Genomic DNA, 16,968 nt, shown 5'->3' with positions numbered 1-16,968 from the left:
AGGCGAGCATTCGATGCCATTCATCCCATTTTCTTCACCGCTGCTAGTGGTTTTATTGAAACCACTGAAATAATATTCCTAGGCAGCCCCCCTCATAGGCCGCCATCTCTCCCCGTGTACCACGTCATGGCGTTGCCAGCCCTGTAATTCATCTCATCGTGGGGCGTGTGTTACCTTTGTGTTTTGTCTTGCTAGGCCCATTGCTTAGTGCAGGGCCCTGGGCATAACAGGCGCTCAGTAAATGGTGATGGTGACAAAGAAGCTAGGGCTCTTATGAGAACAAGCTCATCAGCAGCCAGTCCTTGGTAGAGACTGAGCAGCAGTGACACGTGTGTTAAATGAATGGTGTGCGAGCCGTGGTGCGCTTCCTCACTCTGCTCTCACAGCCTGCCCTTTCCCTTAGCCTTAAGCTTGGTGAAGCGCATTCCCCCGACCCTGGCATCCAGCGGCCATTAATGGTTCAGTGTGTGAAGACAAAGGGAGCCCTGTGGAGGGCTGGGGGTGGGGGAAGGGGAGAAGCAAGCTCTCCCGGCTCCCAGCCCTTCTCCTCCCTGCCCCTAGTGCCAACAGCCCAGCATGCGGCCTGGGGTGCAGGGGGGCGTTTATTCTCCAGCCTCCTGCACACGCCCTGGCTCAGCTACGGGCCTGGTCCCAGTTCGAACCAGGAGCTTTGCTTTATCGGACACTTGCTCACTGAGATGCAGTTCAAGTGACAAACACAAACCTGACACCTCACTAGAAAGGAGAAAACGGGAAGCCTATACCAAACGTGAGAGCCGAAGGATTCCCTTAGAGGAGAGAGCTGAGCTGGTGAGAGAATCTGCCCTTGCTGAAAGATTTAATGGGTGTGTGGAAACCCCGGCTGCCATGCTTCCATGAAACGGTTAGCAAGCAACACACCAAAGGATGCCCGTGGGCCACCTGAAATCAGTTCCCGACCCTTTCCGGGGCCCTGTGATTCCAGAACTGCTATCAGCACCAGGGGAGGGGCCAGAATGATTTTCAGTTGCCAACCACCCTCCCCCAACAACCAGTATCTCCAGGCTCAATGCTCTCTGTTTGCCTGCTCTTAACTAGGGAATTCACCAAGGAGGCGACGGTTCTCTCAAACCAACTTAGCCTAGCAGCCGCACGTCTAGAAACAAAGGGCTCTCTGTGTTCAAGGGCAGCGCGAGCTGTCACAGCCTTGAGAGCAGAGCATCCACTGGCTAGTGGGGTGGCGACTCTCCGCAAACCAGGAAATGGGAACTGCTGTATGTCTGGCTCCCTCTCCGCGCTGCGGCGTCCCCCCTATAGCCGCCTGTGGGTGAAAGCGGTTCTACTGTGTCCAAGGGTAACGAGTCAGCAAGGGTAACGAACCGACCTCTGAGATGGCGGACGTGACTTGGAACGAAGTCAGAGCGTTTACTCATCTTTTTGAAGGCTGCAATGCATTCCTATGTAGGTATCTCAAATAAAACACAAAGGCACTAGACATGTATGTACACTCACTACACTAACACGTATATACATTCTGCAGTGAAAGAAAAACAAGTGCTCGTTGTTTTTTGTTTAAAATCTAATTATTTGGATTTCAGAGTTCTGGCCGGCTACTTGATCTACTGCTGGAAGGGTGCTTCTTACCGTGATAACTGTAGACACAACAGCAAACCCCAGCAAACACTTCATATTCTCCCTTTCTGTGTCCAATTCTGTGCTGAGGTCATTAGTATAGTCATAATACAGCCACCATAAGACACCACAGACAACTGGAAAGCAAAACACCAGCAGAACTCAGCGCGCATGCCATGAAGTAAGCACCCGCTCCTCCCTTCACACCAGGCGGCCCTGCTCAGGCAGTGGGTCCCAAATCCCTGGGGCTTTGCAGGCAATGACCAGCCCTCTGAAGCAGCTGGATGAGGCCAGCTGAGGACCTGCCAGACCTGGGGCAGCTGCCTGTCTCTGGGAGATGCAGGGAGGTGACTCAGGAACACAGATGTGTCCTGTCAGCCTAGCCCATGGGTGGGGCTGGGTGTGAGCAGGGAGGAAACTACACCGGTGGGATGGTGAGAGGAACAATATTAGAGTCTAAAGTCTAAAATTTCCAAATGAGCTCTGCGGGGGACAACTCCAGGGGCAGCCTGGATATTGGATTGGCACCTACAAAACTGGGCGGATGCCCCGACATTGCAAATGCTCTGCATTCAGGTACTAAGTGCCACCTGCACCACATCCGGAGTGATGACAGGGAGGTCACAGTCGTCTTTACTAGCTGTAGGTGGGGAAGGCACCCTCACAAGCCATAGTGCGTGTCCTCCAGCACCTGCACGCTGGGCACCTGTGATCTGCAGAACTGATTGTTTAGGGAATGAAACACCTACGGTCATGCCAATTATTTATTTATTTGGCCATGCTAATTATTAAAAATTAAAATATCCTATACTTGTTCAGAAACAGCTGCTGCCTTGAGCTCCCTGCATGCCTCTGCCCCTCGGACCTTCTTCCCCGACAACTTCTGGATGGATCCAGGATCCAGCACTGAAAAGGAGAACAGTGGGTACCGGGCAGGGTCTCCGGGACCCTGCCCCAGCTCAGGGCCTGCGTCTCTTCAGATTGGCCGGAGCCTTTGCATGACAATGTGGGTACCCACGTGTCAATGGGTGATGTGAAAATTCAGAAGACATCCTTTAAAGCAATGGTCCCCAACCTTTTTGGTACCAGGGACCAGTTTTGTGGAAGACGCTTTTTCCATGCACAGGGTGGGAGGTGGGGAGATGGTTCAGGCCATAATGTGAGCGATGGGGGGGATGGGGAGGAGAGTGGCAGATGAAGCTTCGCTCAATCACCTCCTGCTGTGCAGCCCGGTTCCTAACAGGCCTCGGACCGGGGGTTGGGGACCTCTGCTTTAAAGGGCTTCCAACAGGCACTGGAACTGACTTTTAATGGTGTGGAAACCAGTACCACTCACCTGTCCGGCTCATCTGAGAGGCGGCACAGTGCAGGAGAGACAGAAGGCTGGGCAGGAACTTTGCTGTGATCTGTGACACAGAAGCAATCCTGTGGTCCTCCCTGTCCTCTCTGGGTCTGAGCCTCCTCATGTGTATCATGAGGGAGTTGGACGAGAGACTCTCTAAGACCCCGTGTAGCTCAGAAATGCCAGCTTTTAAGTTCTACACTTAATGGTAAGGCTTTTCATTTAATCAAGAAGAAATCAATCAAGTGGAAATACTTACACAGCAATCCCAAAACAATCAGTGCAATGAAAATGTGAACCAGAAGGGTGGTGATGAATCGGAAGGTGAACATCATGGCCAAAGACAAGGCTAGAAAATTAAGCAAAACGTATCAATTCTAACAACCATCAAGGCATGAGGGGGATGATGATGGGGCTGGAATGCCTAAACCTTCCAAAAGAGTGAGGGCTGAGGACTTCCTTCAATCTCTAAATATCTTGGACATCTACCGAACAAAAAAACAAGACACACCCAGGCCCCTCTCTGAAGCATACACAAGTTAGGTCTGTGACAGTGCCACTTCCTGAAGGTGTTAGCACTCTTCTTGAATTAAAAAAAAAATTCTTTTAAAGCAGGTATTATTCCCCAAAACCCTAAACTTTCTTTTAAGTCCAAATGAATCATCTAAAATTTTTTATCAAACTTAACTTTTTTTTTTTTTTTTTTTCTGTACGCGGGCCTCTCACTGCTGTGGCCTCTCCCGTTGCGGAGCACAGGCTCCGGACACACAGGCTCCGTGGCCATGGCTCGCGGGCCCAGCCGCTCCGCGGCATGTGGGATCTTCCGGGATCGGGGCACGAACCCGTGTCCCCTGCATCGGCAGGCGGACTCTCAACCACTGAGCCACCAGGGAAGCCCCAAACTTAACTTTTTTGATTTCATAACTTATCTAAAGTTCTAATTTTGTGTTCTCAGATGCTCTCATTAAATATGAAAGATGAATGCCTTTAAAAATGAAAAACGGGGGCTTCCCTGGTGGCGCAGTGGTTGAGAGTCCGCCTGCCACTGCAGGGGACGTGGGTTCGTGCCCCGGTCCGGGAAGATCCCACATGCCGCGGAGCGGCTGGGCCCGTGAGCCACGGCCACTGAGCCTGTGCGTCCGGAGCCTGTGCTCTGCAACGGGAGAGGCCACGGCAGTGAGAGGCCCGCGTACCGCAATAAAAATTAAAAAAAAAATTTAAGATTATAAGATGTATGTATAAAAATCTGCACATCAGTTTCCAATTGTGGGTTTTTAAGCCTATGAATTTATTCTAAGTACTTCAGTGAATTTATAAATACTATATTACTTTTTTTTGTAAACAAGAATTCAAGATTACATATAGATATTTGGGTGTAGTGGTTAAGAACATGGGTTTAGAATCAGATAGGTCTGGGCTGAGTCTCAGCTCTGCACCTCTGCTTGGCCAAGCCTCAGACCTCTCGAAGCCTCAGCTCCTCCTACCAACAGTGATAGGGTTCTGATGAGGTTTAAGGTGTTAACAGCAAGCTCGATGTCTGACACACCTGGGTCATAAGAAGTCTGGAAGTTACATAATGGTGGCTAGCTAAGCATCCCCAAGCATTCAGGAATTAGTAACCTTTGGGTAATGAAATTATGGAAAACTCAATTTGTAAACTGGCAAAATTAAGTTAGTGGCTGATCAAAGAATTTCTTTCAACCTTCCAAGGTTGGGAGGCAGCCGCTGTAGATAACGGGGTAAATAAGAGGCCACTACTACTGCCTACAGCAGCAGAGAGCACTAATTCGTTCAAAGAGAAGGTTGACTCTTAAAGGGGCTCATCGAGCTGAAATAGCAAATGGGAAGTCAAATGGTCACGAGTGCCTGGGGGGCTGCTTCCAGAAAGGCCGGGAAAAGGCATGATCTGGCTTAAGACCTTGACCCTCCTACAACCCAGCAGGCCTGTTCCTAGGAGGAGCTGGATACATCAGGCCAATGCCCTCTGATGCTATTTAACATGATGCACACACCTCCTTCCCTTGCTCACCAAGCAGCCTTGTGATCGGGCTCGCCTAGGGGAAGAGGGCACATGGGCCAGAGGACATGCATTCCTGGTACTTATCATGGCCAGTTCACAAAGTGGCAATCTGCTCTGCACATCCATCCTTATGCAGAGCTGAGGGGCAGGCCCTGGAACGTGGTCACTCTCTAAGGCAGCCCCACCTAGTGAGGCCTCGGGCCAGACAGCCAGCTGGCGTTTCTCCAGTCTTACTGCCCCCTGCTCCACTTGAAGCTGAAACCCTGAAAATAACTACAAAGAAAATATATGAAGTGAAGTTTTATATTTAAGTCAAGAGGCTAATTTCCATTGTACAACATACATAAGTGCTAGAAACTTTGGTATAAGTAGTCACTGAAATAAAATTAATTGAAAATTACCGAAGGCGAGGACACAGAGACCGAGGATTGTGTCTCTTCCTGACATTATTCCACTTAGAATTCGATGGAGGGCGTCAACATCATTGATCAAAACAGATGCAAACAGGGAATAACACTCAGGCGTTTGAGGGATGCATCGATTAAACAAGGGAAAAGACTTGCTAAAAAAATAAAAGAATAAGTGGCAAAGATGTTTACTTAATTACTTATCTTAAAAAAAGATGTTTATTTAAAATTCTCAGCAACCAAAATGTATAAGATCTACAATAATAAAAAGAAGTTTACCATCTTGTTTGCAGTCTACACTTTACAAAGCCAGGCATCTGTGCTGCCACAGTGTTCCGCTGATGCCCGGATGGGAAACTGATTATGGAGACCCACAGACACCAGAAACCTCATCTTGGGGAGTGACATTGCTGACTCTCATGTCTTGGCCATTCCTGGTTAACAAACTACCAACTCCAACACAAGAATCACATTTCTTTTTTTTTTTTTTTGCTGTACGCGGGCCTCTCACTGCTGTGGCCTCTCCCGTTGCGGAGCACAGGCTCCGGACACACAGGCTCCGCGGCCATGGCTCGCGGGCCCAGCCGCTCCGCGGCATGTGGGATCTTCCTGGACCGGGGCACGAACCCGTGTCCCCTGCATCGGCAGGCGGACTCCCAACCACTGCGCCACCAGGGAAGCCCAAGAATCACATTTCTTTTAGGAACTGTTAGAGATAAGGACTGGCTCAATCAAATGCTGTACTAATGAAGCCACCAGCTTTATTTCTATCCTCTTTAAGAAGACATAAAAGCCTTGAGAGTTTTCTTACAAACAGAGTGAGTGCTTAATAAATGAGTGATAAATGTATGAATGAAGCTGTGGTTGATAACTGCCTTGGGTGGATGAGAAAGCTGACCTCTTTTGGGGCCCTTCCTGAAATGGAAAAATGCCCAGGAATGTTCATCCTAATGAATCTTACTGAGGCCACACATACCTTCACAGCATCCTGCTCTTCTTTCCTTCTGTGGGCCCCAAGCAGTGGAAATAATCCTGACCCAAGAAGTGCCAAATTATCTGACAAGTTGCTAAAACATTGGGCAGTCACCAGCATCGCATTGCCGTGAAGGCAAAACGGCTTCTGAAACCCCAGTGAAGTTCAACACAGAACATACAGAAGGATCTTTCTCAGGAGTCACAACAGTTTATAAGAGTTCCCGAGTTACTGAATGGTAATTTAAGAGAAGAGTAATACAACCGAGCCGTTGTTTTTTTTAAATTAAAAATTTTGCAAGTGTGATACGTTCACACAGCTCAGATTCCAGAAGGTGCAATAGGATAAACTGTGAGAGACTGCACTTTCTTCTCCTTGAGCCACGGAAATACCTTTCCTCACTGGCGACCGTTGTTTTGGTTTCTTGTATATCATTCTAGAGACATTTTTAGCATACACGAACATAATAGGAAATTTAAATAGGAGTCTGATGCTGAGGCTCAAAGATGATAAAAATTATATCCCCAAATGAGATGCCAGACCCCACCAAGCAGGGCTTGTCAAAAGAGAGGTAGGAGAAAACTGGTTATTCTCTTAAATCCTTCACCCACACTGAATGTAAGAGTGTTGGAAGTTGGAGATTAGAAGAGCATTTTATAAAATAAACTTTTAATTTTGGAATAACTTTAGTGTTACTGAAAAATTGCAAACATGGTACAGAGAGTTTCCATGTACCTTCACTCACCTCCACCTAATGTTAACATCTGCCATAGCCACAGTACATTTGTGAAAACTAAGACATCAACATTGGTGCTACACTATTAACTAAACCACAGTCTTTATTTGGAAGTCACCATTTTCCACCAATTCCTTTTTCTGTTCCGGGATACCACACTGCATTTATTTGTTGTGTTTCTCTTGGTCTGTGACAGTTTCTTAGTTTTCCCCTATTTCTCATAACCTTGACATTTTTGAAGGTTCATGGTCAGGTATTTTATAAAATGCCCTTCAAGCTATAGAATGACCCTCACATTTTCTCATGATTAGGCTGCAGTTATGGGTTTATAGGAAGAAAACCACAGAGGAGAAGAGCTATTCTCAGAGGATCACATCAGGGGACACGACAGCAAGATGACACCATTGCTGAAGTTGCCCGAAATCACTTGGTTAAGGTGGTTGGTACCTGCCAGTTTTCTCCACTGCAATGTGACTATTTTTCTCTTTCTACACTCTGTTCTTCAGAAGTGATTCACTAAATCCAGCCTGCTCTCAAGAAGAGGGAAATTAAGTTCCACCTCCTGGAGGAGGAATATCTACACACATTATCTGAGATCCTCTGTAAAGATTTATCCCCTTTGTCCCATTTATTTATTTCCTTAATCAGTCATTTATTTATATAAGTATGGACTCATGGATATTTACTTTATCATCAACCCTAGTACGTAGCTTCAAAATTGCTAAATAGTACCCTGTGAGAAACAAATTTACCAACTAGAGCACAGTGTTTATGTACAGTATTTTAAATTTTTTGGTTTTTTTTTTTTTTTTTTTGGCTTTAGCTTACAGTATGCAGTCACAGGGTTATTTCCCAAAGTTACTTAGGCCAGCTCCTTTTCTCTCTACCCCCTTCAGTTAGGTTATGTCATACATTTATAATAAGTTAAATTCATTTGTTGTAGTCTACATTTTATCCTGAGATCTCCTGATACCTTGGTTGATTGTATTTTTTATCTGGATACAGTTGACTGTGTACAGGTGTTGGCAAGTGCATAGACTCATGTACAAGAGCAATTCTAAAGAGATGTTTTTGGTTTTGTTTTGAGAGAGAGAACTGCCATGTGAATCTACCGCTGTCCCTTAGGGTAAGGGATACTACTCCTAAGTCAGATGAGAAGTGTTTCCTGGAAAACTCAGAGGCTTTACAGACCTTAACCTGTGGGTTAAGGTCTGAGCCCTGAGAACAGGGTGGGGCTGGTGTCCAGGACGGCTACATGGACGACTGTGGGGACCTTAGTGGAAAGAAGCTGTGGGTAGCTGCTCAGTGCCTTGGGAAAGGGGAAGGCCCAACCAGAGGAATGGGGCAATGATCAGCCAGAGCAGAGATGCACTCGACCATGTAAGGGGCACTGCTGGTGAGAAAGCCCATTGGTGGAACTTTCCAAATAACCCGAAAAGCGCTTCATGGAGAAAGCTGGCTGGAACATCTCCCAAGCCCAGAAGACTCATCCTAGAATCAGTACTAGTCAAGTAAAAATGCTCCTGGCTCCTTCTGTCTTCTCTTCACTTTTGGTGTGCCAGCCCCAAGAGTCAGAAGCCCATTTTAGCAAGCTGGGAAAGGAAGGGGTGAGGAAGCAGGAGAGGAGAGAGAAGCAGAGGATTGCACCTCCCCTGACCCAAGCCGTCCCCCTGCTCCTGACCCAACCTGGGGGAGGGAGAAGCTTCAACTTCTGGTCAAGTCTGAAGTCTCATACTACACTGAGCATTTTAATTCCTGAATTGAAAGTGTCTCTTACCACTTAAAGTGACTGAGTCCTTACTACCTAAAAGTAACCAGAGAAGTCTTGGGAACTGTGTTTTCATTCAGGGGCAGAGAAAAAACTAGTCTGGCTGAATAAATTGAAAGAGACAGAGAAACAAAACTAGAGTAGCTTTCTAACTACATCCTATCGGTTAGATTTGATGTAATGATTATACAAGCAAATATACACACACACGTATACATACTTATATGTATATAAACACATAAGTCACACTTATGATATTTCCTTTTTATGGAAAAGGCGGTACACTGCATACTGCTTTATAGTTTGCTTTGTTTTTTTTAACTTAATACATCTTGTAGCTCTGCTCATATTAGAATATAAGAGATTCCTCTTATTTTTACTGAGGTAAAATTTACATATAGTGAAATGTACAGATCTTAAACATACAGTTAGTGGCTTTTGACAAATACACCAGCCCTTTCAAGGTGCAGAACAGCTTTCTTACCCCAGAAAGTTCCCTCATGCCCCCTTCCAATCAATCTCCATGCCTTTACAGGCACTATTAGTCTGATTTCTATAACTAAACATTAGTTTTGACTCTTGCCTAATCCCATTTAAATGGAATCACATAGTATGCACTCTTCTGTGTCCAGCTTCTTACACTCAGTTGTCACATGTATCAGCAGATCATTCCTTTAACTGCTGAGTACTATTCCACTGTATGAATATACTACCACTTGTTTGTCTAGTCTCCTGCTGATTGCCATTTGAGTTGTTTACAGTTTTGAGCTATTAAAAGTAAAGCTGCTATCAAGGACCTACTGTATAGCACAGGGAACTATATTCAATATCTTGTAATAACCTATAATGGAAACCTGAAAAATAATATATTTATATACATACATATATAGTGTGTGTAACTGGATCACTTTGCTGTATACCTGAAACACTGTAAATCAGCTATACTTCAGTTTAAAAAAGATGCATCATCATCACCATCATAATTTTTAAAAAGCTGCTAGCAACATTCGTATATGTCTTTTTAGGGACATACGTTTTCATTTCTCCAAGTAACTACCTAGAAGTGGAATTGTTGGGTCATATGGAAAGTGTATGCTTAGCTTTATAAGAAGCACCAAACTTTTTCCAAAGTGGCTGCAGCATTTATATCCCACCAGCAATGGCTGAGACGTTCCACCTCCTCACCAGCACTTGATATGGTTCACCTTTAAAATGGGAGCCCTTCTAGTAAGCACGTAGTGATAGCTCATGGTATTTTCAATTTGCATTTTCCTGATGGCTAACAATACTAAGCATCTTTTTATGTATCTATTGGCTCTTTGTTTATCTTCTTTTGAAAAGTGTCTGTTCAAGTCTTTTGCCTGGTTTTATTGGGTTGTTTGACTTTTTGTTATTGATTTAAAGTAGGGATCAGCCAAATTCAGCCCACCATCTGTTTTTGTACACGAAGCTTTATTGGAGCACAACACAATCCATTTCTTTATGCATTTTCTATGGCTGCCCTTGCCCTGCACTGGCAGAGTTAAGTACTAGTGCCTACTGAGATGATAATGTCCACAAAGCCTAAAATACCTACTATATGGCCCTTTAAAGAAAAAGATTGCAGATGCTGATTTAAAGAAATTCTTTATATACATATTCTGGATGTAAGCATTTGTCATATATACATACTGTGAATATTTTCTCCAAGACTGTTGCTTGTTTTTTTGTTTGTTTGTTTGTTTTGCATTTTCTTAATGGTATCTTTAGAGGAATAGAAGTTTTTAATTTTGATGAAGTCCAATGTATCATTTTTTTCTTTTATGTATAGTGCTTTGTGTGCCCTCTCAAATTTTTGCCTACTTCAAGGTGGCAAAGATATTCTTCTATTTTTCTTCTAGAAGCTTTATAGTTTTAGCTTCTTAGGTTTAGGTCTAGGATCTATCTAAAATTAGTTTTTGTGTGTGGTATAAGGTAAGAGTCCTCAATCAAAATGACCAAGTCATTTTCCCCCATGTCTTTCTACTTATTTTAGCACCATTTGTTGAAAAGCCTTCTTCTCCCTATAAAATTGCCTTGCCTCTTTCATTAAGAATCAATTGGCCATGTATATGTTACTCTATTTCTGGGCTCTCTATTCTGATCCACTTATCTGTCTATCCTCATTCCAATGCCACACTGCCTTAATCACTGTAATTTTATAATAACTTTTGAAATCAGGTGTTATGAGCTCTCTAACTTGGTTCTTCTTCAAGTTTTTTTTTTTGTGTGTGTGTGAACCTATGTCTTTATCATTTTCTATATTTTTTAGAATAAACTTGTCAATTTCTACAAAAATTATATTGGGGCATTGTGTTGAATCTATAGAACAATTTAGGGAGAAGAGACATCCTAACAATATTAAAACTTCCAATTCATGAATTAGGTATATTTCTCTACTTATTTAGGTGTTCTTTAATTTCTCTCAGCAATGTCTTATCAAAGTTTTCAGTTGAGGGCTTACATGTCTTCTGTTAAATATATTCCTAGTTATTCTATACATTTTTGATAGTGCTGAAGATGGACTTCAAAATTATTTCCTAATTGTTTGCTGCTATTACATAGAAATGTAACTTGACTTTGTAGTTTGAAGATTTGCTAAATTCACTAAGTAATTATTTTGTAGATTCCTTTGGATTTTCTATGTAAACAATTAGGTCATCTATTAATAAAGATGGTTTCGCCTCTTCCAATCTATTTTTTTCCCTTACTTTATTGCAATTCCTAGGACCTCTATTACAGTGGTGAGTAGAAGTGGTAAGAACATATATCCTTGCCTTGTTTATAATTTTAGGTGGAAAGCATTTTATAGTTCACCATTATGTATAATATTAACTATAGATTTCTCATAGATGCCCTTTATCAGACTGAGAAAGTTCTCAGCTATTCCCAGCTTGCTAGTCTCTTATTTAAAAAAAAGAGCTAAATAGTGTTACATTAAGTGATATACCATTATTTATTTAAGCAGGCCTCTATTGAAAGCCATTTAGATTGCTTTAATTATTTTGCTATCATAAACGCTGTAGTGAATAACCTTATACAAATGTCATTTCACACTGGTACATGTATACCTGAAGATTAAATTCCTAGAAGTAGAAATGCTTGATTAAAAAGCGATGAATGTAAGGAGGGGGATCAAGATGGCGGGGCAGGAGAATGTGGAGCTCACCACCCCCCACAAACACATCAAAAATATATCTACATGTGGAGCAATTCTCATGGAAAACTAACTGGAAACCAGCAGAAGAACTCCTATACCACCAAGGCTACAAGAAAGATTTCTACATAACCAGTTAGGACAGAAAAGGCACTGGGTTGGGACCTGTGCCCCTGAGGAGCAAGCAGGTCAAGCCACAATCTGGGCATCTGAGTCCTGGGCTCCTGTGTGGAGAAGACAAGCCCCCTTTCCTGCTGGAAAATCTGCTGCGACAGACAGAAGGGCTAGAGAAGCCTAGACTCTGCTTGCAAGGAGTGTGTGACTGCTGTCTTGCTGACCGTCAGGGTGGAGAGAGCCATGCGCGGGTGGCTGCTGCCTCATCGTACTTCTTAATCAGAAGGGGCAAACACCCTGGCCCTGCTCACTCCACACCACAGCCTGCTGCGAGATCAGGGCAAAGGTTCAGTTTAGCTATGCAGAACCAGACCAGGTCACCTGGGGTGTGATCCAGGTGAAGCCACAGAGGCTATTGTGCATGGATGGGGCGAGTGGAGCCATAGTGGCCACTGTCAGGGTGAGCATAGGGAGGTGTCACAAGAGCACACAGAGGCTAAGGGCTGAATCTTGGGCAGACAGGCCCTGGGAATTCATCTAGCTACACAGACACAGCCCAGAGGGCCTGGAATGCAGTCCGGGTGGGACGGTGATGGCCACTGTCAGTGCATTCAGGAGTAGCAGAATATCTCCCAGTGACAGCACCCCAGCTAAGCCCACTTCACACCACAGCTTAGCCCTAGACCTGGGGCAGACAGGTCCTGGTAGAAAACTGGCACCGAAGCAGCATAGATGGCAGGCGGGAGCACAGCCACCTAAACTCCTGCAGCCACAACGTCCTGACCTGAAGCCCCAGCCCACTCCACACCACAGCCTTGCACCAGATCTGGGATGAACACAACAGAGAAAGGGATGCAATCTTGGGCTGCTTCTAAGCAGAGCCGTGGGGGCCCACAGGTCCTCTGTGACCGCACAGGCCTCACTTGCTTTAGTATTCACCTCCCTAGGGGTGGGGCACGCACTCAAGGGCAATAAAGCCTGACTGAACGTGACCTTCAGGGCTTCTAATCCAACAACTGGGGAGGAGACCCTGCCCCTGACAGGGTGACAACAGCCACAAAGCAGAAGGGAAGCCCCACCTCATATCCTGCACAGGGTCTAGAAACTACAACATGAACTACACCTCCTATCAAGGGGATAATGGCCAGCAAACTCTGAGGAAAGACCTGGCTGGCAGCCACACCCAAGCCAGCAACTTGCACCAAAGACATTGGACATGCACAGTCTACACAGAGATGCTCCCACATAAAAACACCCCTTCAAGACCACAGTAGATAATTGTGTCTCCTAAATTTATAAAGACAGAGAAAGTTAAATAAAATGAAAAGGCAAAGGAACTACTCCCAATTAAATGAAAAAGAAAAATCCCCTGAAAGAACAAACAATGAAACAGACCTTTCCAATCCACTACACCCCAAGTTAAAAAAGTTGGCAATAAAAATGATAACTGAATTAAGAAAGATTATTGATAGAAATGCAGATCACTGTAACAAGGAGCTAGAAACTATAAAGATGAACCAATCAAAAAGAGACAATTCAACTGCCAAGATAAAAACCAATCTAGAAGCAGTTAATAGCAGAATAAATGACACAGAAGAATGAATAAGTGACTGGAAGATAGAATAATGCAAATCACCCAATCAGAACAGCAGATAGAAAGACAAATGAAGACAAATGAAAGCAACATACGAGATCTATGGGATAATATAAAATGTGCCAACCTACACATAATAGGCGTTCCAGAAGGAGAAGGTAGGGGGGATTGAAAATGTATTTGAAGAAATTATGGCTGAAAACCTTAATCCCAAACCTTAAGAAGGAAACATATAACCAGGTGCAGGAAGCACAGAGGGTCCCAAACAATATGAACCCAAACAGACCCACACCAAGACATATCATAATTAAGATGGCAAAAGTTAAAGAGAGGATTCTAAAGGCAGCAAGAGAAAAACAAACAGTCAGTTACAAGGGAACCCCCATAAGACTATCAGCTGATTTCTCTGCAGAAACTTTGCAGGACCTGAAGGGAGTGGCAAGATGTATTCAAAGTCCTGAAAGGGAAAAACCTAGGATGCTCCACCCAGCATGATTATCATTTAGAATAGAAGGAGGGATAAAGATTTCCCAGAAAGGCAAAAACAAAAATCATTCAGCAATACTAAACCTACCCTAAAAGAAACATTGAAGGGTCTTCTCTAAATAGAAAACCCGCAAGAATTTATAGGAAAGGGAAAATCATAATAGAAAAGGCAAATATATAAAAGGATTGAAGATTACTTAAATAAGCCAGTACATAGATTAAACAACAATAAAAAATTGTAAAAGCAATTTAATTACAATAAATAGGAAAAGGATAAGCATGAAGATGTAAAATATGACATCAAAAGCACAAAATGTGAGGGGGGGGAGTATAAAAATGTAGATCTTTTAGAATGTGTTTGACCTTGAATGACTATTAGTTTAAAGCAAGTAAATAGATATAGTTGTGGGTCAACATGCTTGAACTTCATGGTAACTACAAATCAAAAACAGAATAGAGGGCTTCCCTGGTGGCGCAGTGGTTGAGAATCCGCCTGCCGATGCAGGGGACACGAATTCGTGCCCCGGTCTGGGAAGATCCCACATGCTCCGGAGCGGCTGAGCCCGTGAGCCATGGCCGCTGAGCGTGCATGTCCGGAGCCTGTGCTCTGCAACGGGAGAGGCCACAACAGTGAGAGGCCCGCGTACCGCCAAAAAAAAAAAAAAAACAAACAAAAAAAACAGAATAGACTCACAAAAAACAAAAAGAAAGGAACTCAAGCATACTACAAAAGAAAGTCATCAAATCACAAAAGGAAAAACAAAAAGAAGAAGAAGTAAATGGAGAACTATAGAACAACTGGAAAACAAGAATTTAAATGGCAGTAAATACATACCTATCAATTATTACTTTAAATGTCAATGGACCAAATGCTCCACTCAAAAGACATAGCATGGCAGATTGAATAAAAGAAACAGGAAACTACAATATGCTGCCTGCAAGAGACTCACTTCAGGGCAAAAGACACTCACAGACTAAAAATGAGGGTATAGAAAAAATTATTTAATGTAAATAGAAACAAGAAGAAAGCAGGGGTAGCAATACTCATATCAGACAAAATAGGCTTTAAAACAAAGGCCATAAAGAAAGACAAAGAAGGACATTAAATAATGATAAAGGGTTCAATACAAGAAGAGGATATTACACTCTTTAATATTATGCACCCAGTATGGGACCTCCTAAATACATAAAACAAACACTAACAAGCATAAAGGGAGAAATGGACAAGAATACAATAACAGTAGGAGACTTTAACCCTCCACTGACATCAATGGACAGATCATCCAGACAGAAAATCAATAAGGCAACAGAGGTCCTAAATGACACAATAAACCAGTTGTAACTAACTGATATCTACAGGACACTACATCCAAAAAAAACCATAATACACGTTCTTTTCAAGTGCACATGGAATGTTCTCCAGGATACACCACGTGCTAGGTCACAAAACAAGCCTCAACAAATTTAAGAGGATATAAATTATTTCAAGCACCTTTTCTGACCACAAGAGTATGAAACTAGAAATCCAATACAGAAAGAAAAAGAAGAAAATACTAAACAACATCCTACTAAAGAAAACCCCCCCCAAAACAAACAAACAACAATGGACCATGATGAAATCAAAGAAGAAATTGGAAAATAGAGACAAATGAAAATGAAAATATAACCTTACAAAATCTATGGGATGCAGTAAAAGCAGTTCTAAGAGGGAAGTTCATAGTGATACAGGCCTTCTTCAAGAAACAAGAAAAATCTCAAATAAACTACCTAACTTGTCACCTAAAGAATTAGAAAAAGAACAAACAAAACCCAAAGTCAGCAAAAGGAAGGAAACAATAAATATCAGAGAGGAAATACATAAAATAGAGATAAAAAATTGAAAAGATCAATAAAACCAAGAGCTAGTTTTTTAAAAAGATAAACAAAATCAACAAACCTCTAGCCAGGCTCACCAACAGGAAAAGAGAGAGGATCCAAATAAACAAAACAAGATATGAAAGAGAAGAAATAACTTATACCACAGAAATATTAAAACATTAGAAAATACTATGAACAGTTATATGCCAACAAATTGGACAACCTAGAAGAAATGGTAAAGTTTCTAGAAACATACAGCCTGCCAAGGCTGAGTCAAGAAGAAACAGATAATTTGAACACACATTACTAGAAGTGAAATAGAATGTGTAATAATAATAATAATAATAAAACTCCCTGCAAACAAAAGTCTAGGACCAGACAGCTTCACTGGGGAATCTTACCAAACATGTAAAGATGAACTTATATCTATCCTTCTCAAACAATTCCAAAAAGTTGAAGAGAGAGGAACACTCACAAATTCATTCTATGAGGCTACCATCATGCTGATGCCAAAACCAGACAAAGACACTACCAAAAAAGAAAATTATAGGCCAATATCTTTAATGAATATAGATGCAAAAATCTCAACAAAATATTAGCAAACCAAATCCATACATAAAAAGGATCATACACCATGATCAAGTCGGATTAACTGCAGGGTTGCAAGAAAGGTTCAACATATACAAATCAATCAATGTGATTCACCACATTAACAAAAGACAAAAACCACATAATCATTTTAATAGATGCAAAAAAATTTGACAAAATTCAACATTCATTCATGATAAAAACACTCACCAAAGTGGGTATAAAGGGGACATATCTCAATATAATAAAAGCCATTTATGACAAATCCACAGCCAACACAATACTCAACAGTGAAAA

General features: G+C 42.7%; 1 protein-coding gene across 5 annotated transcripts in view; it reads right to left on the bottom strand.

Annotated features, from left to right (window-relative positions):
• Window positions 1-16,968, bottom strand: part of SLC44A3 (solute carrier family 44 member 3) — an 84,078-nt gene that overhangs the window by 52,550 nt on the left and 14,560 nt on the right. For all 5 annotated transcript variants that reach the window (XM_060085465.1, XM_060085473.1, XM_060085495.1 and 2 more), the window contains 3 exons: window positions 5,375-5,535; window positions 3,213-3,302; window positions 1,624-1,748 (listed from right to left, as the gene is read on the bottom strand). In XM_060085465.1, the coding sequence (XP_059941448.1) occupies window positions 1,624-1,748; window positions 3,213-3,302; window positions 5,375-5,535 (376 nt within the window). The remainder of the gene's footprint in view (window positions 1-1,623; window positions 1,749-3,212; window positions 3,303-5,374; window positions 5,536-16,968) is intronic.

Source organism: Mesoplodon densirostris, chromosome 2 (assembly GCF_025265405.1).
Source record: "Mesoplodon densirostris isolate mMesDen1 chromosome 2, mMesDen1 primary haplotype, whole genome shotgun sequence".
NCBI classification, from domain to species: domain Eukaryota; kingdom Metazoa; phylum Chordata; class Mammalia; order Artiodactyla; family Ziphiidae; genus Mesoplodon; species Mesoplodon densirostris.
This window is presented reverse-complemented; position numbering and strand designations above follow the sequence as displayed.